Below are 26,803 nucleotides of genomic sequence, written 5' to 3' on the forward strand. Positions count from 1 at the left end.
GTTACACTATTAGCAGTAAAGATACGTTAGTAATTACACAGCCGTGTGCGGGATTCCAACCACATCCTCTTTGTATTTCTGCCAAGGTACGGCTACACAAAATTGTCTAGAAGCTAACGTAAACTTTTTAGAGTGCGACGCAGTTTTACAGACTCCTTTAGTACGTAGTAAAGTATAATATTGTACCACATCAAAAAATAGCTGGAATAAACTTCCTGAAGATGTCAGACTCTCCCCAACTACTTTTAAAACTATAAACTGAAGACTTTTATGTTCACCTTAGCTTTCAGCTAAATCTTTTAATCTTTTAACTTTTAACGTCCGCACTGTTTTTATTTTTATTGTCTGCATTTTAATTTTGCTTTTATTTTCTTTCATTTCACTTTGTTGTCTGTGAAGCACTTTGAGTCTGCCTTGTGTATGAAAAGCGCTGTACAAATAAAGTTGCCTTGCCACATCTATGTATTAACTTTCTATTTAATGGCTGAATTTTCCGTGTGTTGACATCGTCGCCCGGCTAGCTCAGTCGGTAGAGCATGAGACTCTTAATCTCAGGGTCGTGGGTTCGAGCCCCACGTTGGGCGCTTCTGTTTTTCACAACGTGACCGCATTCCGCTATATTCTTTTAAAGACGGGGAAAAAGGGAACGTTGAATCGATTATTACCTGCAAACAATTAAATGTATGTACGTTGCAATGTTAAAATTGAAAAATGTTTTGAATTTGATGGCGATGAGCGGAAAGAAGCACCTTTCTTGGGAGGCAGCAGATTGTCGTCCGTGATAGGTCATGGCCAAATGTTAAATAATAAAGAAAGTTGGACAGAGACGGATCTGATTGGGTTAGAAAGTTGGACAATGTTGGAATAAGGGCCGCTGATTGGTCCATATCACCCCAGGAAATAGTCTCTTAGACTCACTACAGATTTGCTCCTTAATTATTGAGACAAAGAATATACTTGCTATTACAAGTAGGGATGTCTGATAATGGCTTTTTGCCGATATCCGATATTCCGATATTGTCCAACTCTTTAATTACCGATACCAATATCAACCGATACTGATGTATACAGTCGTGGAATTAACACATTATTATGCCTAATTTGGACAACCAGGTATGGTGAAGATAAGGTATTTAAAAAAAATTTATAAAATAAAATAAGATAAATAAATTTAAAACATTTTCTTGAATAAAAAAGAAAGTACAACAATATAAAAACAGTTACATAGAAACTAGTAATTAATGAAAATGGGTAAAATTAACTGTTAATGGTTAGTACTATTAGTGGACCAGCAGCACGCACAATCATGTGTGCTTACGGACTGTATCCCTTGCAGACTGTATTGTTATATATTGATATATAATGTAGGAACCAGAATATTAATAACAGAAAGAAACAACCCTTTTGTGCGAATGAGTGTGAATGAGTGTAAATGGGGGAGGGAGGTTTTTTGGGTTGGTGCTCTAATTGTAAGTGTATCTTGTGTTTTTTATGTTGATTTAATAAAAAAAAAAAACGAAAAAAACAGATACCGATAAAAAAAAATCGATACCGATATTTTCCGATATTACATTTTAAAGAATTTACCGGCCAATAATATCGTCAGGCCGATATTATCGGACATCTCTAATTACAAGTACTTATTTGGTATTTGGTACTAAGGAACAATCTAACTAAGAAATTCATAACCTGTTAATGTGATTGTAATTATACAAATATAAATATATTTAGTAATGTGTGACAAAGAAATACGGCAATTAATCAGTGGTGTGCCATCAGGGCCATCAAGGCCTTCTCTGCTGGCCTAAAATAACCAGAAATTATGATCATAATTAAAGATACAATAATTTTTTCATTTACCTTCCCTAAATATCCAAAATGATTCATATTCTCTTCATGTCATATTATGCTCGTTCCAGTGCGGTTGTTTTTAGTTTTAGTTTGTATCCAATCAGAATTCAGCTAGCTTATGTTGCCATGCTGTACCAAATCTGCCAGACGCCTTCAGAATCAACAATGCCGGCGTCTGTGCACTGTAAGTGAACAAGGACATAGAGTTGATATACAGTTGCGATAGCCAATCAGATCTCGAGTTGTTGTCAGTAAGGCCTTCTAGATGGCCTCACGTTGAACGTGACATTTAGGCGTTCTGTGATTGGATACTCATTTCGGACCGTTAGCGGATGAATTTGAGAACACATAGAGTTGAGAGACAGTTGCGATAGCCAATCAGATCAAAAGTTGTTGACAGTCGCTGTTCTGTTACAACTAAAAGTTGTAAACTCTTGTTGTTAAAGTGTGTCATGCTTGTTTGTTACATGTGTATTTGTTGCCATCATGTGGTCAGGGCAGTTAATATATTCTTGAGAAATGTGTACTTTGAATCAAACTTTATTGACCAGAAGTTCCATAAGCCAAGCAGATAAATTTACAGTTTATGTTTTAATTTCTGATGCGTTATAATTTTTTTTTAAATGCGCCAGAAAATAACTCGTTTTGTATACTGTTGATGTGATTCAATGGCCAGTAGGGTGTGAGATCGGTAGGTTGTGAGTTCAAACCCCGGCCGAGTCATACCAAAGACTATAAAAATGGGACCCATTACCTCCCTGCTTGGCACTCAGCATCAAGGGTTGGAATTGGGGGTTAAATCACCAAAAATGATTCCCGGGCGCGGCCACTGCTGCTGCTCACTGCTGCTGCTCACTGCTCCCTTCACCTCCCAGGGGGTGATCAAGGGTGATGGGTCAAATGCAGAGAGTAATTTCGCCACACCACGTGTGTGTGTGTGACAATCATTGGTACTTTAACTTTAACTTTTAAATGTGTTCCTGTTTAGTATTTCTCCAGCAATGATTATGTGATGACATCAATTATTGTATTTTGAGAGGTAATCATTGAAGTCGGAGATCACCAAAGGCCTAGGTGGGAAACTCACGGCCCGCCGCTGCAATTAATACTAATGTTTGAAAGTGGTTTAATACCACAACAAACATATAAGAAATACATGTCAGTTGAACAAACAGAAGCTGGGGAACAATAGTCAGCAAATAATTAGAATAATAAATGTGAGGTAAAAAAACAACAACAAACAACCCACCAAACAGTAGGTAGGTGAATAAAAAGCATCATGACTAACCAAGGAAGTATAGTTGGGTAGCACAATTCTGCTGCTGCTTCTGTCTGGAGTGGTATGCAATATGGCAGTAGTAAATAGTTATGTAAACATTTTCAATATATAGGCCCTGAGAAAATAAGCACTGGAAAACCATGTTGCAAGACAACATAACATCATTGTTTGACAAAAATAAATAAAAGAAGGAAAAAACCAAACAGGCCAAGAAAAAGGTAAAATCGTTTATAAAGGTAAAGTAACATAACATGAAAAAAACTGCTCACCAACAAAGAAGTGCTGGTTTTTCAGTGGGTACGGTTGTCGCGGCAGTAATAGTTATTAACACATTTGCATTGCAATTTTTCAAGGTTCAAATAATAATCCGGAAAGTATTCACAGCACTTCACTTTTTCCACATTTTGTTATGTTACAGCCGTATTCCAAATAGGAATACATCCATGTTTGTCCTCAAAATTCTACAGACAATACCCCAAAATGACAATGTGAAAATTATTTTTTTTAAACATTTTCCAAATGTATCAAATATTTAAAAAAATACTTAAATAACGTTTACATATGTACAGACCCATTCTGAATGAAACCCGACACTTCCCATCCAACATGATTGGTGCTGCAAAGAGGAATGGGCGAAACTACCCAAAGATAGGTGTGCCAAGCTGGTGGCATTGTATTCAAATAGACTGCATCATCAACAAAGTGTTGAGCAAATGTGTGTGCTTACTGTATGTACATGTGATATTTTTGTTTTTTATTTTCACAAAAAAGAAAAAAGTTTTCACATTGTCATTATGGGGTACTGTATGTACAATTTTGACGACAAAAATTAATTTATTCCATTTCGTAAAAAGGCTATAACATAACAAAATGTGGGGAGGGTGCACTTTCCACTTTAGTCGCCAAACGGCAGTAGAGTTTTAAATATCTTAAAACATGTTTTGTGGTTATTCCAACCTTGACCACAGAGTCAGTTGTTATGAAGAGTGGCACTTTCCATAATTTTCGGCAAGACTGAATTTCAAAATTTTACAATGATCAACCCTACTGTACATGCATGATTAATGCAATATTTTTTTGTGATTACCGTAAATTCTGGACTATAAGACGAAACTTTTTCCCTACACTTTGAACCCTGCGGCTTATAAAACGGTGCGGCTAATTTTTGGATTTTTCTTTGTTGACAGCCATAATACAAATAAAAAAAACAAGCAAAAACACTAAGAAGGTGTTTTATTGTTAATGCTATGGCGTCATCTTTTGGACGAGTTTGCTCACTGCAGGTGCTGCAGTGACCTTGTAAGTAGAGTGCCGTTAAGTCTTATAGCCGTCCATAGCGTACCTACTCGTATGGATTCTTCATTCATAACTCTAAGCAACGTTTGTAAGCTTTACAGTATATCTAAAACTGTTTATACTCACTAAACTGTCTCATGTGTGATGTCTGTAGGAGTGTTTTCATGCATATTTGTATGTGCTATTGAATGTAATGACGCTAGCGTTGTTAGCATTAGCTCATCTGCTAACACGTTAAGAGTGTCTGTGTTAGTATTATTAACTTACAATGGCATTCTTTTTGTATTGTTTCAGTTTTACAAATTCTTCAGTAAATTCACCAAAATGTCACAGTGGAGTTAATGAGTCTGTTTAGCTGATTGGAGAGCTAGCTTCCGCAGCTAGTGGGTCCATGACGATGACTTCTGTTTTGTTTGATCAGCTGTTTTACTGCCATTTTACAGGCGCCGTATGGAAACAATTAATGTATGTAAACTAACATTTACAGAATCTTTCTGTGTAAACATTCATTTCGCAACGTATATATCTGTGGCTAATGTTTGGAAACGATTTTTTCCCATAAAATTTAGTTGGTGCGGCTTTAATAGCGGTGTGCTCTATAGTCTGGAAAATACGGTAATTGTTATGCCCATTTGATTGTAGACTCTTACTGAAACCTTTTGGTGATATGAAAATACTACGCTTCATTTGTTTGGCTACTCCCGGGTTGACAATGTCAGTTCAGTTCATGAGACAATTGAGAAGTCACAAGTTGTGTTAGCTCTTACAAGCCTTGGAAAAGATAAGTCTGTAAGTAAACTGTTCAACTTGTTTATGTAACTCAATATTAAGGTGGAACGTGGTTAAATTTGATACTAAAATGTTTATTGAAAAACGATTTTTGTGCACTGTTTTAATGGATGTTTTGAGGACTTAAAATGGCTGCCAGTCGTATATTTCCACCATCGAAATAGTTTCAACACTCAGCGGTATTTGTTTGATGATAGTACTGTATATTTGTGTAAAGCTACTATTTACATATTGTGTATTACATTTCAGTATGTTATTTGAATCACATAGCTTATACATTTGTCATTGTGTGTATTTCAGTTTTACAAATAAAAGTCCAGTGCAAGACAAAAGTAAAGATAGGAAAAAGACAAAGGAAGATCAACAACAATAAAGAGCCTAAATTGATTCATCTGCTTTGGAACTTTTTTAGAACATCTTGGATTGTTTGTTAGCTGTCTGACAAGCTGTATAACCTCAACACATGTAGTGAGGGAAGAATAGTAATCATGTGACGGTTATAAACAAAACATAAAAAAAAAAAAAAACAGCAAAAAAAATTGATACAACGGAGAGAATTTATGGCAAGAAAATCGTGAGATGAGGCACAATATTATTTATTTGTATACAATAAAATGCTAAAACCTTCAAACAAAATCAACCTCACATCCGTAGCAGTCTACATGGTAGTTTTTGTTAAATGACACCACACGAACGGACTCTGTGCTACCCTGAAAAACAACGATCAAACGTCAATGTTGATAATGAAATGAAATGACATAGCTGTTATAATGGAGGCCTTACCTCAGTTGGCAGTATGGGCTTATTACAGGATGCACAGCAGGGAGCCTGCGCCCTGAAACCACCAACTTTCACGTCAAGCCTGTCTTGTAGCTTATTCGGCTGAACCTTTTGTGCCAACCAACGGGTTTGGCCCATTGTTTACGCAGTAATTGGACAGAAACTCACTTGTGGTAGTCGACGATACAGTAAACCTCGCCGTCGCTGCCAACGGCGAAGGGCAGGTCCACCAGGCTCTGTCTGCAGACGGCGCAGCGGAAGCATGCCGAGTGGTACGACTTCCCGTGAGCCTGCAGGACCTAGTTACGCGCACACGGCTCTTACACACACGTACAGCGCACACAAATATACATGTGATGACTCACCATGTCCGTGATTGAGCGACCACAGCTGTTGCACACTTCAGGGGGCGGTGGATGGACTCCTGAGTACTGCATGTAATACAATACCCTTCAAGTGCCGTCAAATATGTATATAATGTGTGTGTATATACAATATCAGTGGATGATAAATCTATACTGTGCACTGACTACTCTAAAACGTACTCAAGTTTCATAGCAGTGTCCCTTTTAGAAGATATAATAAAAATGCTTACCAAAAAATCGCCCTCACAGTAGATACTTCCTGCCAGGGTATAAAACGGCTTGCCATGAAGCTTTTTACCTGAAACAAATACATTTACAACAAATTGAAAGGTTTCAATTTAATTTAATTAGACAAAACATGACAAAACAGCATCTTTCCCCGTCTATGGAACAGCTTGCCGGGGAACGTTCATGTTTTTAAGAGCAGGCTTAAGACCTACATTTTTGATTTGGCTTTAACCTGATATTCATTATTTTATTTAAGCCATTTGTATTTTACTTTTTATCCTATTAGTTATGCAATATTTTATTTAGTTATATTTATTTATTTATTTATTTACTTTATATATAATATATTTATATATATATATATTTTTTTTTAAAATTTGTATTTATTTTTAATTTTTTTCCCAACGTTCCTCAGATGAGCCATTTGCCTCAGGGGTTATCGGCCGCGCTTGTGGGGGCGCTTTTGTGTCAGCGTCCTGGTGGCCATGGTCTGATGACCTCCTGGTGCAGATGGCTCCTGTGATAGTGTTTACTCACATGTCTCCTCTGTACTCAGCCATGCAATCATTTGTCCATATAGTTGCAGATGTGTGTGTATGTTGTGTGTGTGTGTGTGTTTGTGTTTGGTATCTGTGTCTGTGCGTACGTATGTGATAATGGGGGATATGGGTCACCGGGGTATTGTTTTTAACTTTGTAAAGCACTTTGCGTTGCATTACTTTTATGTATGAAAAAGCACTTTATAAATAAAGCTTGCTTTGATTTGATGACGACAGTTTAAAAAAACTGGTGGAAAAAAGGCGTGCTTTTTTACAGTATATACTGTACATACGTTGGCCTTAAAATGAGGTAAAGCCCCCATTTGCAGTACAATACAGTACTACAGTTTATTATTGCAGCAGTAGGTTGTCTGGGTGTAGAACTACAGTGTATGACGTCATACTGCGAATGTTTTGTTGACCTTATTTATTTAGAGCTAAAAAGAGACAGCTAAAAAGCATGTATAATTCTGACCATGTAGATAAGGCCTGGGCAATTATTTTGACTCAAGTCCAAATTTAGAGAAAAAAAATGTGTCTGGGGGCTGGTATATCTATTTTTAGGAGCACTAATACAAAACCTCACAATATTGTCTGATTGAATGCTAAAAACGTTATGACAGACCGCCTTAAAAAACGGAATGGAATTGTAATTTTTTTTTACTGAATGAGACACCCATAATGTACATGAAAATAAAGAATGTGGGATTTACAATATTAACTATGAACGATAAAACACTGAATATTGACAACATATGAATGTCACACCCCCTCTCCATCGACATATTTTACGATCAAGCGAAACGCAACAAAAATGCAACAAATATGAATGTGAAGGGTAAAAAAAGGTAAAACACCTACAATCTGATATGTCACTAAGCTTTAGAACTTTGATGTAAAATTCTCCTTCCGCGTCTGTCCCTGACACCCGCATTTCTGGAAACACTCTGTGGAAACGCTCCCCACCCACACGGCTTGGTGCCTCGTCTGAGCTGCTGTGAGTTAGATGACCATAGTTACTAATTAGATCACCATAGTAACTAGTATATCATGCAAAAGCGCAGATTCCAACCATTGAAATACTTTGTATAGTTCAAGACTGAAGGTGATTTAAAAACATCACTGCACATCATAATGGCAGCTGCAGTTGCGATCGTAAAGATCTAAAAAAATTATTTGGGAATGTCTGGCGGGCCAGATTGAAAAGCTTAATGGCATGTGGCCCCTGGGCCTTAATTTGCCCAGATGTGGTCTAGATGAAAGAAAACACCAAATAAATGCAAATGTGTATACCCAATTATTGCTTTTATATGTTGTATAACCACTTCAAATAAATCCTTACAAATTATACTACATTCATGAGTGCTCATGGAGTACTCCTGACAACAACTATTTTTATTTATTTATTTTGTATTTTATTTTGCTGTTTTTCATTCTTTTTTTTTCTTTTTTTATTATTATTTGTGTTATTTGTATTGGATTGTATTATTTTTAATTATTTTTACCACAACCTAGTTTTTCGTTAGTACTGTAAAACCAGAGCAATTTTTCGCATGAGAAATAATGTAAATCCAATCAATGCGTTAACACAAAACTCATTTTACAAAGAATAATTATAGTTTTATGTACAGAAAACAATGTAAAACACATATAAATGACGAATGAAATCTCTTTTACCGTTATTGACGACGCTTGTTGGAGAGCAACACAAACGCCACCTTCGTACTTTTAAGTTTTTTCTTCAATAGTTTTTTTCACCTTCTTTATCAAAGTGCTGGCACTCAGTTTCTTTGACCCGATGGTCAAACAGATAAGAATAACAGACTCATTACTTATGAATGGTATTTTCTGTTTGGGCACTTTTTGAGTGCGCATAGTAATACGCAAGCAAAGGGACATGTTTGTTACGCGCATTTTTTTTATAACCGAGATGGAATACGAAAACTTTTGCCTAAAATTTTTGACAAGCATCAAATCCCACGAAAAGCGTACCATATGAAACCCAAGGTACTACTGTTTATTAGGGGTACTGAAAAAAATCGATTCACAAATCCGAATTACAATCCTTATTCATTCCAATTTTACATTTTTCAGGCCATGTCAGCGCCTCTTTTTACATAATCTGTAATAATAATCTGTAATAATGTACCGCGAGAATCGGTTTGAATTTAGAATCAATTCTGAATCGAATGCTTTGGTCCGGAGGAGACGACGCCCACAGTTTCCAAAAACTATTTGAAATGTGGACTCGTCAGACCACAGAACACTTTTACACTTTGCATCAGTCCATTTTAGATGAGCTCGGGCCCAGCGTAGCCGGCGGCATTTCTAGGTGTTGTTTGTAAATGGCGTTCGCTTTGCATATTAGAGTTTTAACGTGCATTTACAAATGAACCGACCAACTGTAGTTACTGACAGTGGTTTTCTGAAGTGTTCCTGAACCCATGTGGAGATATCCTTTACACACTGATGTCACTTTTTGATGCAGTACCGCCTGAGGGATCGAAGGTCACAGGCATTCAATGTTGATTTGCTCACATGCAGTGATTTCTCCAGATTCTCTGAACCTTTTGATAATATTACGGACCGTAGATGGTGAAATCCTTAAATTCCTTGCAACAGCTCGTTGAGAAATGTTTTTCTTGAACTGTTCGACAATTTGCTCACGCATTTGTTCACAAGGTGGTGACCCTCGCCCCATCCTTGTTTGTGAATGACTAAACATTTCATGGAAGCTGCTTTTATACCCAATCATGGCACCCACCTGTTCCCAATTAGCCTGTTCATCTGTGGGATGTTCCAAATAAGTGCTTTTTTTTGCCATTTGTGCCAGCTTTTTTGAAACATGTTGCAGGCATCAAATTCCAAATGAGCTAATATTTGAAAACAATAACAAGGTTTACCAGTTGGAACATTAAATATCTTGTCTTCGCAGTCTATTCAATTGAATATAGGTTGAAAAGAACTTGCAAATCATTGTATTCTGTTCTTATTTACGATTTACACTGGTTTTGTTTGTATATTCTTAATTACAAGTCATCCAAATGATTTGATGTTGTTTCAAGACAAATCACATCATCAAAAGTTGCTTTGACACATTAATTACAGACACATGCAACAATTTTAGTGAATTTAATGAAGCGTGAGTGTCATTTATAACTCACTACAAACACTGCAGGTGAAACAAGATTCATGGAATAGTTGTCCCATGGTATGGCAGGCTTTGAAAGCACCATTCACCGCTTCGTTGCACTTGACACACTGACCTGCAAGCAACACACACAAACACACGTTTTAATGCACTATTTAAAATATGACTATTTTGAGTATTTCTTACCAAAGTAAAGCTTGGAACTACAACCAGTCTCCATTTCCTGCTTTTGCCAGGTTGTCGTTTCCTTCAGTGAGACTGTCGCTGGGTTGAATTTTGTACAGACAGCTGGTAAGGAGACTTGTCGTCTGATTATGGTGCTGTTGGTGGGGGGACAGAGCCCTCAGGACCCCCCCCCCCCCCCCTCGTCTCCTGTAAGGTATTGGGCTGAGTGAGTGGCAACAGTCCATGTGGTGGTGTAATTTTACACACACTATGAGCACTGTACTGTATTTTTATGCTCCTTGTGCTTTCAATGTATCAATTACAGGTGGGCGGATCGATCCAAATACAGTGTTACCTCTACTTGAGAGTGTCCCACTTAAAGTGCTTTGAGATGAGAGCTGTCTCTGTGCTAATTGTCATGCTTTATGTCGCAAGCAAAAATTTGAGTTACAAGCTTCCCCGCCGTCAGTTGGCGTAGAAAAATGTCACAGTGAACCGTGCAATCTACTTTTATTAGTAGATTGCACAGTACAGTACATATTCTGTATAATTGACCACTAAATGGTAGCACCCGAATACGTTTTTCAAATTGTTTAAGTCGGGGTCCACGTTAATCAATTCATGGTATAGCCAGTTCTGAACATAACTTTGTTTTCCAACCGCGGGACAGAAGAATTATTATTGTATTGTTGCTAACGGCTCTGCTGATTTGCAAAGCACCGCCGCCGGCTAAAACCAGTGAGTATCCAATCACACGACGCGTCAATTTCACGTTAAACGTGAGGCCAGCTAGAAGGCCTTACTGACAACAACTTGTGATCTGATTGGCTATTGCAATTTTCTATCATCTGTATGTGCCCGTTCACTTACAGCGCACAGACGCCCGCATTGTTGATTCTGAAGGCCCCGGGGCAGATTTCGTACAGCATGGCAACATAAGCTAGCTGAATTCTGATTGGATAAAAACTCTAACCTAAAAAAAACAGCGCTGGAAGGAGCATAATATGACATGAAGAGAATATTAATAATTTTAGATACTTAGGGAAAGTAAATTGAAAATTACTTTTATCTTTAATTATGATCATGATTTCTGGTTATGTTAGGCCAGCAGAGAAGGCCTTGCTGGCCCTGACGGCACACCAGTGGTTATTTCCTTGTTAGACTTAGACTTAGACAACCTTTAATGATCCACAAAGGAAATTGTTCCACACAGTAGCTCAGTTACAAAGGATGGAATGGATAATGCAGGTATAAAGTAGACTAAAAATGTACTGTAGTAGCAATATAAAATATAACATATATGTAATATTTACATATTATGTATACATATTATAGATTATAATGCATGTATAGTAGAGATGTCCGATAATGGCTTTTTTGCCGATATCCGATATTCCGATATTGTCCAACTCTTAATTACCGATTCCGATATCAACCGATACCGATATATTGTAGCGTCCCGGAAGAGTTAGTGCTGCAAGGGGTTCTGGGTATTTGTTCTGTTGTGTTTATGTTGTGTTACGGCGTGGATGTTCTCCCGAAATGTGTTTGTCATTCTTGTTTGGTGTGGGTTCACAGTGTGGCGCATATTTGTAACAGTGTTAAAGTTGTTTATACGGTCACCAGCAGTATGACCTATATGGCTGTTGACCAAGTATGCCTTGCATTCACTTGTGTGTGTGTGAAAAGTCGTAGGTATTATGTGACGGGGCCGGCACGCGAAGGCAGTGCCTTTAAGGTTTATTGGCGCTCTGTACTTCTCCCTACGTCCGTGTACCACTCCGTACAGCGGCATTTTAAAAAGTCATAAATTTTACTTTTTCAAACCGATACCGATGATTTCCGATATTACATTTTATAGTATTTATCGGCCGATAATATCTGCAGCCCGATATTATCGGACATCTCTAATGTATAGGAATATATATATTCATATAACAGTATCAACAAGGTAGCAAAGTGAAGACAACACAACACACAGATAAGACAACTTAAAAATATGAATCTTATTATGCCGATATTAGTGAGTTACTGACACTGTCCATGATATCGATATGATCAATATTAGTAATGATCTCCCCCATCTGAGGGCTCAGTGAAGAAACATTTGGCAGTGAGCTATGAAACTGTAATCCATGGTATGAAAACATGCAAAGTAGCTTCCCCCATGAGCACATGCCTCTGCGTTTCCCTCTATCATGGGACAGCAAGGATTTGTGACAGCTGCTAATTCTTCACTGAGCTCCCTTGTTTGTAGGCACAACGCCACGCCCACTCTGCATGCTGTCAGACTGGTTCTACAAACTAATAGTGTGTGTGTGTGTGTGTGTGTGTGTGTGTGTGTGTGTGTGTGTGTGTGTGTGTGTGTGTGTGTGTGTGTGTGTGTGTGTGTGTGTGTGTGTGTGTGTGTGTGTGTGTGTGTGTGTGTGTGTGCCTTTGGGAATTTTAGATCATGTATGATTATTATTTACCAGATTATTTATAACCGTATACTCCCAGAGCGGTATTAAAGAACATTTAGATTTGTGTTCAACTTGCTCAACTTTATTTGTTGTGGGTCCTGACTTCTCTCTTCACTATTATTCTTATTTTGTATATCATGTCAATGAAAGGGTTAATAGAGTCATACTGTAAGTATAGAGGATCTTTGACTACCGTTTTTTTTTGCAGTGGGTTAAAATACAGTAGCGTAGTAGGTCTAAGTGTTTATTAAAAACAAGGCAGAGGTTTTATTTAACAAGTATATTTAATATTTTGGCCAACTGTAACATTAGACACAGTTTGAACAAGTAACATTATATTTGATGATGGGAAATATTTTCCCATCATTATTATTATTTAAGTTTAGTGTTTTATTTTCAAAATAAAACACTAAACTTACATAATTAATTAAATCTTTGGTGTACCACTATATGAAGCCCGCGCACCACAGTTTGAGAATCCCTGATGTAGAGGATCTCTGACTAACTTTTTTAGAATAAGAGCCTAAAAAAAATCATAGTACTCCGGTAAAATAGAGGATCTTTGACTAGCGTTTTTGCAGATCCTTAAAAAACGCGTATAGCTCTCCTCTTACATAAAGGCTCTTTGACTTGCGTTTTTGCAGAAGGTTCTTCAAAACAGAAGAGCACTCCTGTCATGTAGAGGATCTTTGGTTCTTCAACCTATGCGCCTGTTTTATAGAAGATCTTGGACTGGGGTTTTTACAGAAAGTCCTTCAAAACCGCAAACACTTTGTTATGCAGAGGATCTTTGATCGCCGTTTTTTTTGCATTAGGTAATTAAAAACAGCAAAATGCTCCCGACATACTAAGGATCTTTGATTAGCATTTTCTGCACAAGGTCCGTTAAAAGTGTGCCTGAGCCTGTCATATAGGGGATCTTTGACTATAGCTTTTTCGCGTAAGATTCTGAAAAACAGCACAGCGCTCCTGTCATATAATGTAGAGGATCTTTGATTTGCATTTTTGCAGAAGGTTCAGCATCAGACATTTCTATCCATTACATCATATTTGCATACATCACACATCTTGTCTGCCCTAAATGGCAAAATAATATTTTTTTGTTTGTATCCAAACGATGCCATCCCTCCCCCACAAAAATAACTGAAAAAACAAAACAAAACAAAAAATATATAATAAATAAAGAAAAAAAGAATATGAACAGATAGTAAATAAAATAAAATAAATTAAAAAAATTATCATATAGGGAGTGATATTTTTTAGACAGTACGATCATGAATTAGAAAAAGTTAAATCAGCCCTATATTGCGTGACATAATTGACCCAGTTTTTAAGTGAATTTCTCTAGTTTATGATCAATAATTGCCGTTATCTTCTCCATTTTATAAATGTCCATTGTGATTTCCATCCATAGCTTTGAAGTTGGGCTCCCCTGTGATAACCATTTCCTGGTAATAGTCTTTTTACAAGCCACTAGTAGGATATTCATTAAGTATGTATCTTTTTTCAGCCAATCCTGAGGTACAGGTCCGAAAAACAGAGTCTTACTTTCAAGGGATGCTTCACATTCGAAAATATCCTGTAGAGCTTGGTGTATCTCTCTGTTGCTGTTTTTAAGGACCTAGTAGAAAACGCTAGTCAAACCAATTTTATATGACAGCGCTGCTGTGCTGTTTTTAAGAACTATCTACCAAAATGCAAGAGCATTTATGTACTGATTTTCAGGACCTTACTGCAAAAATGCTAGTCAAAGATTCTATATCTGTTTGTGTTGGTTTTTTTTGGTTCTCTTTTTGGGGGGTGGGTTTCATGTATGTGTGCATGTGTATGTTTGCATACATATGTGTATCCTTAGTTAAAAAAATTTCATAACACTTAACTGTATTTGTGTACGTGTGTGTGTGTGTGTATATATATATATATATATATATATAATATATATATATATATATATATATATATATATATATATATATATATATATATATATATATATATATATATATATATATATATATATATATATATATATATATATATATACATCTTTTTCCACTAATTGTTAAGATTAGTCTTATTGAAATGTGTCTTGTTGTTGTCTCCTTCCCCGTATTTTTGTGGTGTTTTGTGGGCATTTGCATTACCAACATTGCAATGTATACTGCTGTATATGCGTAGTAAAAATTTAAAATCCTAAATGAATCTTAAATTTAAAAAAATATCCTCTATCTGACAGGGTGCTCTGCCGTTTTCAGAAACAGACTGCAAAAAAAAGAGCCTTTAAGAGGGTTCCACTGTTTTTAAGGACCTACCAACGCTGTTCAAAGATCCTTTGTATCAGTGGTCCCCAACCTTTTTGTAGCTGCGGACCGGTCAACGCTTGAAAATTTGTCCCACGGACCGGTGGGGGGGTGTATTTAAAAAAAAAAAAAAAAAAAAATTGTAATTTTTTTTTTAACATAAATTAATACAATCATGTGTGCTTACGGACTGTATCCCTGCAGACTGTATTGATCTATATTGATATATAATGTATATATTGTGTTTTTTATGTTGATTTCATAAAAAAAATAAATAAATAAAAAATATTTTTTTTTTTAAATTTCTTGTGCGGCCCGGTACCAATCGGTGGTTGGGGACCACTGCTTTATATGACATGCTGCTCTGCTGTTTTGCAGGATCTTTTTAGTCAAAGATCCTCTAAATGGCAGCAGTACTCTACTGTTTGTAAGGACCTCGTGCAAAAACGCAAATCAAAGATCTCCTGTAAGACAGGAGCACTCTACTGCTTTTATCGCCCCACAGCAGAAAACAAACGTTTCAGTTTTTACGGACTTTCTGTAAAAGCTCAAGTCCAAAATCTTCCATAGAACAGGAGTAATATGCAGCAGCACAAAAACTCCAGTCAAACATTTTCTACATGATACATGCCTATCTGCTGTTTTTAGGAATCTGCTGCAAAAAAGTGGCCCACGAGTTTTGAACAGAACTCGCCGGCCGCCAGTTGAACAACCCTAGTTCAAGGTCATAGAAACCACTTATAATAATCGAATCCAATTCAATCCCTTTTATTTATACAGCACTATTAACAACAGGACTGTTTCCAGAGTGCTGCACATAAAAAAAAAACAATACAAAGTAATTACATTAAAAGCATTCCAAAATTTAAAAAAATAAAATAAAAAGACTAGATAGGAAGACAAATATAACATATGCATGTGTTCCTATAATGCCCTCAGGTATGTTTCTATTCAGGAATGTCAGCCATGTGGCGTGTAGAGGCAGGTGCCGACCTCTACAACGTTTGCTCACTTGCAAGCGTCAAAAACTATTATTGGGAAAAATTAAAGTCAGGCTTATGGGGCGTGACATAGTTGACCCAGTTTTCCCAGTAAGAAGTACATTTTTCCAATTTATAATTAATAAAGGCAGTTATCTTCTCCATTTTATACTCGAATTAGTGATTGTACTGCTTAAAAAAAAAAGATTACTCCCTATATGTGTATATGTATGTATGTATATGTATATATACGGTGGTGTGTGTGTTAAAATCATGGTTGTTTTAACAAATGATGACAGATGTGAACAAAAGCATGTATTGTCTTTGTGTGATGATGTAAATGAGGTGTGGTTGTATTGTATATTAAGTATGTGTCCATGAAAGGGCATTTTATGACTTTTTTCTTAATACTTGTGTATGTTTTTATTGTCATAATTTTATTGCATGATTTTTGTATCCCTTTAATTTAGGTAGCCAGGGACTGCAGATGGAAATTAGCTATTTAGCTATAATCTGGTACAGAACATATCTGTCTTTGAGCTTAATGTTTCTGTACATTGTCCCTTCAAATAAAGACTAAACTAATATATGTATATACAGTATACATATTTATATATACGTATGTGTGTGTGTATATATATATATATATATATGTGTGTATGTATCTGTTTATATTTTATTTTATTTCTGATTATTATTACTATTAATGTATTATTTCTTTTCTTTTTTTGTCTTTTTTGTCTTTTCTTTTTTGTTTTGTTTTGTTTATTTAATTGATGTATTTGTAGATATTAATTTGGTTTTTTTGCTGTTTCTTTCTTTTTTTGGGGGGGGGGGGTGGTATGGGTGGGATATAAACAAAAAATATTTTGACATTTAGGGCAGATAACAGATATATGATGTATGTGAATATGATGTAATGGATAGGAATGTCTGATGCTGGATGTCAATAAAAAAATACATTAAAAAAAACAACAACAAAAAAAACATTATTGCATGTACGACTCAGACTATCAGTACAAAATTAGAATACTTTAAATATAATAACAATAAAATAACAATACAATAACATTGATGTGTTTGAATAATTACAATAACATTTCATAATTATAATATTTGAATGGGGAAACAGTAGCCCCCATCCCAAACCGGAAGTGCTTGTCGGTCACGTGGTTGTAACCCAGCAACGGCACTTTTAAAATCTGACCAATCAGGGGCGGCCGTGGCAGAACAAAAAAAAAAAAAAAAAATCATAGAAAAAGACGGTTACAGTAGTTGTCTTCCGAGAGCCGTGCTAAAGTGGACGACACATCACTTGTGCCAACACTTTCCGTGTAAGTAGGACACCCGTGGCGAGGGTTCCACGCAAGTGTGTTTACTACGGCGGTACTACAGTCGTCTGTCAGGTTTGAACAGGTCACCGCAGCGCGTGGACCACGCCCTCCACGTGACGCCCCTGCCGCCGCACAGGTAAGCCGGAAGTGGCTGTCAACGCTGGCGAAAAAAAAAATGCAACTTTGATCGACCGAAACTGGGATTAACTCCACTTTTTGATTCGTTTTTTTGTTTTTGTTTGAATTGTTTGGTGTTGGAGTGACGAGGATGAACATGCGTCTCGACGTCCGCTCGTCGCTCGGACTTTTGTTGTTGATTATCCTCGACACAGCAGGTGAGTGTTTTTTTTTTTTTTTAAGTATTGTATTTCGACGGTTATGCTGTTTTATTTACAATAAACTCGGTAGTTAAACATATTGAGTGGCTGACTGAGCAGCTGCAACTCAAAGTAGCCTTTTTTTATGACATATTTTGTCAATTATTAACGGGGGTGTACGCAACAATGACGCCATCCGGGTGCTAGGCTAATAACGTCACTTTACAGTGGCGGTCGTGTACTTTCACACGTACTGGAGAGCTCACTTTAAAAGCTTTATGAGGTATTTATGGAGCTTCCTTGGTGGTTTGAATTGATGCTGTTCATTAATTATTGATCAGCAATCTGCTATAGAGCTGTGAATGTGCTTTTGTGCGGCTTCACCTTCTGTCGAGTCCCCTGTTGCAATATGTTGGTGGGAAAGTAGCAGAGGTGGGACCAAGTCATTGTTTTGCAAGTCACAAGTAAGTCTCAAGTCTTTGCCCTCAAGTCTCGAGTCAAGACAGGCAAGTCCCGAGTCAAGTCCAAAGTCAAGACTGGAAAGTCTCAAGTCAAGTCCCAAGTCCTGCATTTTGAGTTTCGAGTCCTTTCAAGTCTTTTTGACCACAGACTAATATTTTTACACAGATTGTGTATGCTTTTAAAACACTTTATTTATTAAAACAAGTGCATTTGAAATTGCAGGAAAAAAAATAGTGCTGACATTGCACTTCATAATAGCACTATTAACCAGTCATTTTAAACATTTAACGCATTCCTTTACAGAATAAACACATTTGAAAAAACAAGTGCAACTGTACTTATTTGCACAAAAGTGTTAACATTGTATTTCCATGGCATATTGCATTGTAACTAGTTTCACAGCAGTTTCTATCCTGTTACCTTATCTCATTGATCTTATCTCATACGGTATGTGTGTTTATGTGTGCGTACACATGAAAAACATAAATACATGAACATAACAATGAACAGATTTGGTACTTTTAAGATGTCAGGGCCCTATGCAATATGTACACATATTCTTAATATAATATACATTTTAACTGACCTTTATTTGACTGTCATTTTGTAGGTGGATAAAATATGCAGTGCTGCTGACCGCCGTCTAACGTTACGCTACTGTGTGTGATACATTGACTAATGAAACGTTATGTATAGGTACCTCATGCAACCCTGCTTAAAAAAAATCACTTGACAAAAAGTATGTATAAGGTAGCGAACTGCAGTGGACGCAACAGATTGCCGTGTTTGCAATGGCGTTATAACCATAGACATGTTATAAGTAGACGCAGCATTGGCTGCTGTGACGCGAGCAATTTGGCCGCCATCTTGAAGTGGTGATGAGGAGCCGGCGAGCAGCCTAAACTGACAGTTGACAGGTAGAAAACAAAGATGCCGGGTTGGTGTGCAGCGTTTTCCTGCTCAAATGAGCGGACTGTTGAAAATAGGAATCGGGGGACTACTTTTCACAAAATAAGATTTGACATTAACATACTCTTGGTTTGTTTTGTGAAAAGAATATTAGCACAGAGTTGAGAAGGAGCAAAGATCTTCAATATTTGTATGTGAAAATCACAAAGAAATCTTCTGGGGGAGGATGACGCTCCTACAGGGGTTTGGTTTACAAACTTTCAGCCCCACCTAAAACAAAATTCACCAGCCGCCACTGATTATGATGCATTCTCATTTTAGGCAAAATATAAAACAATACTTTCTTAACAGTATAATTGTAACCAGGAATAAGTCTTCAAGTAACAATATTCAAATACTAACATTGTTGGGTAAGACAGAATTTGGTTTTATTCTGAATCCAGTGAAACAGATTGGTGGTTTTAGCTGATAAAGACTGTCAGGTGTTTATATATAGATTGGTGGTTTTAGCTGATATAAAGACTGTCAGTTGTTTATATATGTTTATGTTTAAGTATTTGGCAGACGCTTTTATCCAAAGCGACATACATAAAAAATACATATAAAACAATCACTGTAAACATTATCATTTAAGGGAAGAATGTAATACAAAATATCAATACAAAGTGTCAAAACAGAATAAACTCTCTGCTGCTGCAGCAACAGAGATACAGTCTATAAGATATATAGATATCTAATGTATTCATACATTGTTTATGTAGGATATACGCATGTGTATATATAACCTAATCATATTGTTTCTTCAATTTAAAAATAGCTGACCGTTTTTTTACCCCTTCTCTGGGATTATATTCCCAGTTTTGATCTCGGACGTCTGGTCATTTATAGCATATAAGATTATTCTATTACTGTTAAGCAAACTATGAATAATAAAACACGCCAAAACATGTGTCCTTTATCGTAGCAACACGTATGACAAAAAAACGTGTGAAAATCAGTGGTATTCAGTGAGGTAAGATGAATTAAATGCGCTGACAGTTCATTGCTCCTGCCAAATGAATTGCACTGAGTGGAGCGGATCACCACTCCAAGATGGCGGCCCCGCCTCTCATCTGCGCCAGTAGGCAGTAGCGCTCAATGCTGCGTACCCTTATAAGATGTCTATGGTTATAACGTTAGCAGTGAGTTTACAACCTCACTGATTTAACTACACAGCAAATAAAAGTCATGTTACTTAGCCAATAAACGTTATCTTACATTCAAAACTTACCCTTTTTTGTGCAACTTCAAATGTCGAACGAAGTTGGAAGTTGTTGCGTCTCCGTCTGTAATATTCCAACTGCATGTTTAGCATACTGCAATTAGTTTTTTGTTGACCAAGTCGTAGTTTTAATACCCGAACGAAACCAACTTTGGCATAATTGTTTCTCACTGGCGTTTGACAACTCTTGTTCGGTGGTTGTCCTGCAATTTGATTGGATGAATGCTGTGTGATGAAAACAACGTAGTTCTAATTTGATTGGTTATTGTACTGACAGCACACACGCTGACACGCAGCACACACGCTGATAGATAGACACACACGTACAAAATGAAAGCGCTGAATAACTTTTTAATCTTTGGGTTTTAGGGAAAATAGTAAGTCATGTCAAGTCAAAAGGCTCAAGTCCAAGTGAAGTCACAAGTCATTGATGTTAAAGTCTAAGTCAGCGTTTCTCAAAGTGTGGGGCGCGCCCCACTGGTGGGGAATAGAGACATGACAGGTGGGGCGCGAGGAACGGGAGGAAATTTCACTTAAATTTTTTATTTTTTTTTTCAATTATATTCTTAGATATTTTTTTTTACTATGCTTTCATTTTCTATACACACTGTAAATCACTTTGTGATTCTGTCTGTGTAATCCGCTATATAAATAAATGTAAATTACTTATTTTTGCTGTAGGCTTTAAATTTCTAGGTAGGAGCGAAAGTTTGACAGACATAGCAACAGTAACTAATGGGGGCGGGGCTAAGCAGAAGCTTTGTGAATGGCGAGTCACTGTGCGAGGATTTGCTGTTTTGCAAATACATAAAAAATAGAGCCAATGCTGATAAGCTGTTCAAGATAATGGACAGTTTCCTCAAAGAACACGACCTTAAATGGGAAAACTGTGTGGGCTTTTGCTCTGATGGCGCACAGACCATGGCAAAGTCAAGAAACGGGCTGCACGCTCCAATAAAGGGGGTTGCGCCAAATGCGCATTGGACACACTGTGTCATTCACCGGGAAGCACTCGCGTCAAGGCAGCTCAGCCCCGAATTCAATGAGGTTTTAACAGTGGCAGTGTCGAGCCTGCAACCCCGATTTGAAAAGCTGTGCAGTGCAAAACAGGCTCATTGCAGCCACTAATGCTGGAGTACTGTAAAACTCATGTTCACCTGCCCTGTCTTGCCAAATGCATTAGCTCCTCCTTTTTTTTTTTGCAAAGATTGCAAAGTGGCACTTTTATTTTTATTTATTATTGAACTTGATGCAAGTTATTTGATTTATTATTGAACTTGATGCAAGTTATAACACTTTTATTTGATTTATTATTGAACTTGATGCAAGTTATACCACTTTTATTTGATTTATTATTGAACTTGATGCAAGTTATAACACTTTTATTTGATTTATTATTGAACTTGATGCAAGTTATAACACTTTTATTTGATTTATTATTGAACTTGATGCAAGTTATAACACTTTTATTTGATTTATTATTGAACTTGATGCAAGTTATAACACTTTTATTTGATTTATTATTGAACTTGATGCAAGTTATTTGATTAATTATTGAACTTGATGCAAGTTATAACACTTTTATTTGATTTATTATTGAACTTGATGCAAGTCATAACACTTTTATTTGATTTATAATTGAACTTGATGCAAGTTATAACACTTTTATTTGATTTATTATTGAACTTGATGCAAGTTATAACACTTTGATTTGATTTATTATTGAACTTGATGCAAGTTATAACACTTATTTGATTTACTATTGAACTTGATGCAAGTTATAACACTTTTATTTGATTTATTATTGAAGTTGATGCAAGTTATAACACTTTTATTTGATTTATTATTGAACTTGATGCAAGTTATAACACTTTTATTTGATTTATTATTGAACTTGATGCAAGTTATAACACTTTTATTTGATTTATTATTGAACTTGATGCAAGTTATAACACTTTTTTGATTTATTATTGAACTTGATGCAAGTTATAACACTTTTATTTGATTTATTATTGAACTTGATGCAAGTTATAACACTTTTTTTATTTATTATTGAACTTGATGCAAGTTATAACACTTTTATTTGATTTATTATTGAACTTGATGCAAGTTATAACACTTTTTTTTATTTATTATTGAACTTGATGCAAGTTATAACACTTTTTATTTATTTATTATTGAACTTGATGCAAGTTATAACACTTTTGTTTTATTTATTATTGAACTTGATGCAAGTTATTTTATTTGATATTGAACTTGATGCAAGTTATACCACAGCTGCACAGTTATTTTATTTATTATTGAACTTGATGTTATTTTATGTTATTGAGTTTGAATGTATACAACTTGATGTTACTTTATGTTCAATAAATTTGAAAATGTTAAGCTTGGCATTAGCGTTCTGTTGGGGCGATAGGGGCAGGTGGGGCTTGAAAACTCCCCCTTGTCCAAAATGGGGGATGACAAAAAAAGTTTGAGAACCACTGGTCTAAGTCGAGTTGCAAGTCTCTTTACATTTTCTCAAGTCGAGTCTAAAGTCATCAAATTCATGACCCGAGTCTGACTCGAGTCCAAGTCATGTGACTCGAGTCCACACCTCTGGAAAGTAGCATTTTGAAGTGAGAGTTTGCCTTGCGATGAGGTGGCGACTTGTCCAGGGTGTACACCGCCTTCCGCCCGAATGCAGCTGAGATAGGCTCCAGCGTGGCGTGGGAGATTATGTAATTTCACCTAATTGGGTTAAAAATATTTTTTGCAAACCAGTAATTATAATCCGCAAATTAGAGATGTCCGATAATATCGGACTGCCGATATTAGCGGCCGATAAATGCTTTAAAATGTAATATCGGAAATGAACGGTATCGGTTTCAAAAAGCAAAATGTATGACTTTTTAAAACGCCGCTGTACGGAATGGTACACGGACGTAGGGAGAAGTATAGAGCGTCAATAAACCTTAAAGGCACTGCCTTTGCGTGCCGGCCCAATCACACAACATCTACGGCTTTTCACACACACAAGTGAATGCAAGGCATACTTGGTCAACAGCCATACAGGTCACACTGAGGGTGACCGTATAAACAACTTTAACACTGTTACAAATATGCGCCATACTGTGAACCCACACCAAACAAGAATGACAAACACATTTCGGGAGAACATCCGCACCGTAACAGAACAAATACCCAGAACCCCTTGCAGCACTAACTCTTCCGGGACCCTACCCCCAACCCACATCAACCCCGCCCACCTCAACCTCCTCATGCTCTCTCAGGGAGAGCATGTCCCAAATTCCCAGCTGCTGTTTTGAGGCATGTTAAAAAAAATAATGCACTTTGTGACTTCAATAATAAATATGGCAGTGCCATGTTGGCATTTTTTTCCATAACTTGAGTTGATTTATTTTGGAAAACCTTGTTACATTGTTTAATGCATCCAGCGGGGCATCACAACAAAATTAGGCATAATTATGTGTTAATTCCACGACTGTATATATCGGTATCGGTTGGTATCGGAATCGGTAATTAAGAGTTGGACAATATCGGATATCGGCAAAAAAGCCATTATCGGACATCTCTACCGCAAATGTGCCGTTGTTGAGTGTCTGCACTGTCTCGGCAGCGTCACCATGTAATACTCTTCCATATCAGTAGGTGGCAGCAGGTAGCTAATTGCTTTGTAGATGTTTGTCGTGATCACAATATGCAGATGACAGCGGGAAGCAGCGTGCAGGTAAAAAGGTATCTAATGCTTAAACCAAAAATAAACAAAAGGCGAGTGCTGCTTAGAAAAGCCATTGAAGCTCAGGGATGGTTATGCAAAATGAAACTAAAACTGAACTGGCTGCAAAGTAAACAAAAACCGAATGCGAGACGACAGCAAAGACTTGTGGAGCAGACGGCGTCCACAAAGTACATCCGTAAATGACATGACAATCAACAATGTCCCCACAAAGAAGGATAGCGTCCGCACAACTTAAATAGTCTTGATTGCGAAAACAAAGCAGGTGCGGGGAATAGCGTTCAAGGAAGACATGAAACTGCTACAGGAAAATACCAACACAGCAGGGAAAGCCACCAAAAATAGTAGCGCAAGACAAGAACTAAAACACTACACACAGGAAAACACCAAAAACTTCATAATAAGTCAGGGGGTGATGTGACAGGTCGTGACAGCAAACCTACTTTGAGACAAGAGCTAAAGTGATGCATGGTTGGTTATGATTTTAATTCATATCCAACAATTGCGAAAACAACTTTTTATAGTCAATATCGGCTGCTGAGTTTTATTTTTTTAATGTTTTCTGTTGGTGGTGTGCCTCAGAATTTTTTCAATGAAAAAAATGTGCCTTGGCTCAGAAAAGGTTGAAAAACACTGCTTTAGGCTATGTCTACACTAAGCCGGATAATTCCTTAAACAAATAATTATTTAGCCTAAGCCTCGTTTTAGCCACACTAAACTATCGTTTAAGGTCCCCCTCCTCGGACAATTTTTTACACGGGTAAGTGCGCCGTGTATTCCTTGAATCTCCGGCTCTTGGCTTTGTATGGACTCATTGATCGTTTACAAATTGAGTTCGGAGAAGAAGTGACACCAGAAAGACCGCGCCACACACAGGAAGTGACGTCAGAAAGAACGCGCCACAGCCAGCTTCATAATAAAGCGGTTTCGTAACTCGGAGCTAACCACTGGAAATATGAAGGCGAGTCATCCAGACATGCCCATGTTTCTCATTCTTCTACATGTACAGACGCTTGTGGAAATCACACATAAATACCTTAAGAGAAAGCGATTGCAGCTATTTGGGATACAACACTTCTCAGACGGCAAGAGAACTTTCCAATGTCCGGGTCAGCTGTGATTCTACTTACCGAAAAACTTCGTCCATTTGTCGAAGGAGAGTCAACGAGATTGCGGGATCCCGTGGATGTGATAAAAACAGTAGCGTGTGCTTTGTATTAACTGGCCGTCGAGAGAAAACTACGGAAAACAGCGAATGCATTTGGACTGGCAAAGCAGACTATCAGTTATTGTCCGCCATGTATGTCGCGGTCTCAACGTCTAGGTCCAGAGTATATAAAGTCCCCAAAAACGAATGGACAATGAAGGTGAAGGCAAAAGAGTGAGGAGTGTCCTGACCAGATATCTAGATCCCTAAATTGATTGTTGTAAAATGTTCTTTATCACATTGTTTATGTGTCTAATAAAGATTTGATTAATTTATGACGGCTCAGGTGTGATTCACTACAATAGGGCCCCACAACACACTGGATTCCAGTTAATTGAAATACCACAACACTGGATATTGTTCAGATAAGTTACATTTAAGAACTTGCACACAATGCAGCACTGGAGGTGACTATGACGTGCGCAATTTCCGCGCCAGCGGACGGAGGGGCGAGGGGGTCTTAAACGGTGGCATTGTTGTGTGTGGACACGGATAAGGTTAGGTGGGATTTACCCTGGATAACCTTATTCGGCTTAGTGTAAAGGGGGCCTTAGTGCTGCCCTATTGGCTCCCGGGAGCTTTTTAAAAATTTTGTGAACATGTAAAAAGATGAGGAACATTTTTTTTTTTTTTTTTAATATGGTTTCTGTAGGAGGACAAACATGACACTTAATTGTTAGAAATCCCACTGTTTATATTAAACGTGCTTCACTGATGAGAGTATTTGGCGAGCAACGTTTTGTCTTACTAATTTTGGCGGTCCTTGAACTCACCGTAGTTTGTTTACATGTACAACTTTCTCCGACGCTGCCACAGAAAGACGTGTTTTATGCCACTCCTTTGTTTCATTTTGTCCATCCACCAAACGTGTTATGCTTTGCGTGAATGCACAAAGGGGAGCTTTGTTGATGTTATTGACTTGTGTGGAGTGCAAAATCCATCAGAGGAAGACAGCCTGCAGTTTCCTTTAACTTGGACACACACATCTATACTTTTGGCCGTTCTAAGTCAGTAATTTCCAGGAGTTATCTCACCCTCTGAGAAGTATCTGTTTTACTAATGTCTTCCAATGTTCTAAAAATGTGTAGAATAAATATTACATATTACATTTCTGTCAACAAAGAGTTGCATCAGCCTGCGACACATAGTCATTTTGATAGTAGGCTAATATAGCTAATATATACACTTGCGGCTCCAGACAGATTTTTATTTTTGTATTTTTGGTCCAATATGGCTCTTTCAACATTTTGGGTTGCCAACCCCTGTCTTAAGTGATTCAAAATGTTTGTTTCATACATGCTTACAGGGGAACTGCCCTTTTTTTTTTGCCTATCATTCACAATCCTTACGTAAGACAAGCACACATATTTGTCTTTTTAATGCACTCTT

The 26,803-nt window shown here is 37.1% G+C and overlaps 2 protein-coding genes and 1 non-coding gene across 3 annotated transcripts in view; 2 read left to right on the forward strand and 1 right to left on the reverse strand.

The window, feature by feature from the left end:
* The first annotated feature begins 511 nt into the window (after nucleotides 1-511).
* trnak-cuu (transfer RNA lysine (anticodon CUU)) lies at nucleotides 512-584 on the forward strand. The gene has a single exon. It is a non-coding gene; the product is annotated as a tRNA-Lys (tRNA).
* A 5,073-nt stretch (nucleotides 585-5,657) lies between these two features.
* On the reverse strand, nucleotides 5,658-7,235 carry limd1b (LIM domains containing 1b). Its single transcript, XM_062028927.1, has 6 exons — nucleotides 7,126-7,235; nucleotides 6,591-6,658; nucleotides 6,361-6,426; nucleotides 6,164-6,294; nucleotides 5,999-6,050; nucleotides 5,658-5,925 (listed from the first exon to the last, which is right to left on the reverse strand). Exons 1-6 carry the CDS (start codon nucleotides 7,154-7,156, stop codon nucleotides 5,842-5,844), a joined length of 432 nt encoding a protein of 143 aa, XP_061884911.1. The 5' UTR covers nucleotides 7,157-7,235; the 3' UTR covers nucleotides 5,658-5,841.
* A 10,175-nt stretch (nucleotides 7,236-17,410) lies between these two features.
* The window catches only part of cdcp1b (CUB domain containing protein 1b), a 64,529-nt gene continuing 55,136 nt past the window's right edge, over nucleotides 17,411-26,803 (forward strand). The window contains exons 1-2 of the mRNA XM_062030017.1: nucleotides 17,411-17,655; nucleotides 17,780-17,854. Coding sequence (XP_061886001.1) covers nucleotides 17,788-17,854 — 67 coding nt within the window. The 5' untranslated portion in view covers nucleotides 17,411-17,655; nucleotides 17,780-17,787. The remainder of the gene's footprint in view (nucleotides 17,656-17,779; nucleotides 17,855-26,803) is intronic.

The sequence above is a fragment of the Entelurus aequoreus genome, linkage group LG20, assembly GCF_033978785.1.
Source record: "Entelurus aequoreus isolate RoL-2023_Sb linkage group LG20, RoL_Eaeq_v1.1, whole genome shotgun sequence".
NCBI lineage: Eukaryota > Metazoa > Chordata > Actinopteri > Syngnathiformes > Syngnathidae > Entelurus > Entelurus aequoreus.

Coding starts and splice junctions, on each gene's coding strand:
- limd1b (XM_062028927.1), bottom strand. CDS start 7,156: ATGATTGCATGGCTGAGTACAGAGGAGACAT. Junction 6,051..6,163: donor TGTATCGTCGACTACCACAA/GTGAGTTTCTGT, acceptor TGGTGGTTTCAG/GGCGCAGGCTCCCTGCTGTG. Junction 5,926..5,998: donor AGCCCATACTGCCAACTGAG/GTAAGGCCTCCA, acceptor GTTGTTTTTCAG/GGTAGCACAGAGTCCGTTCG.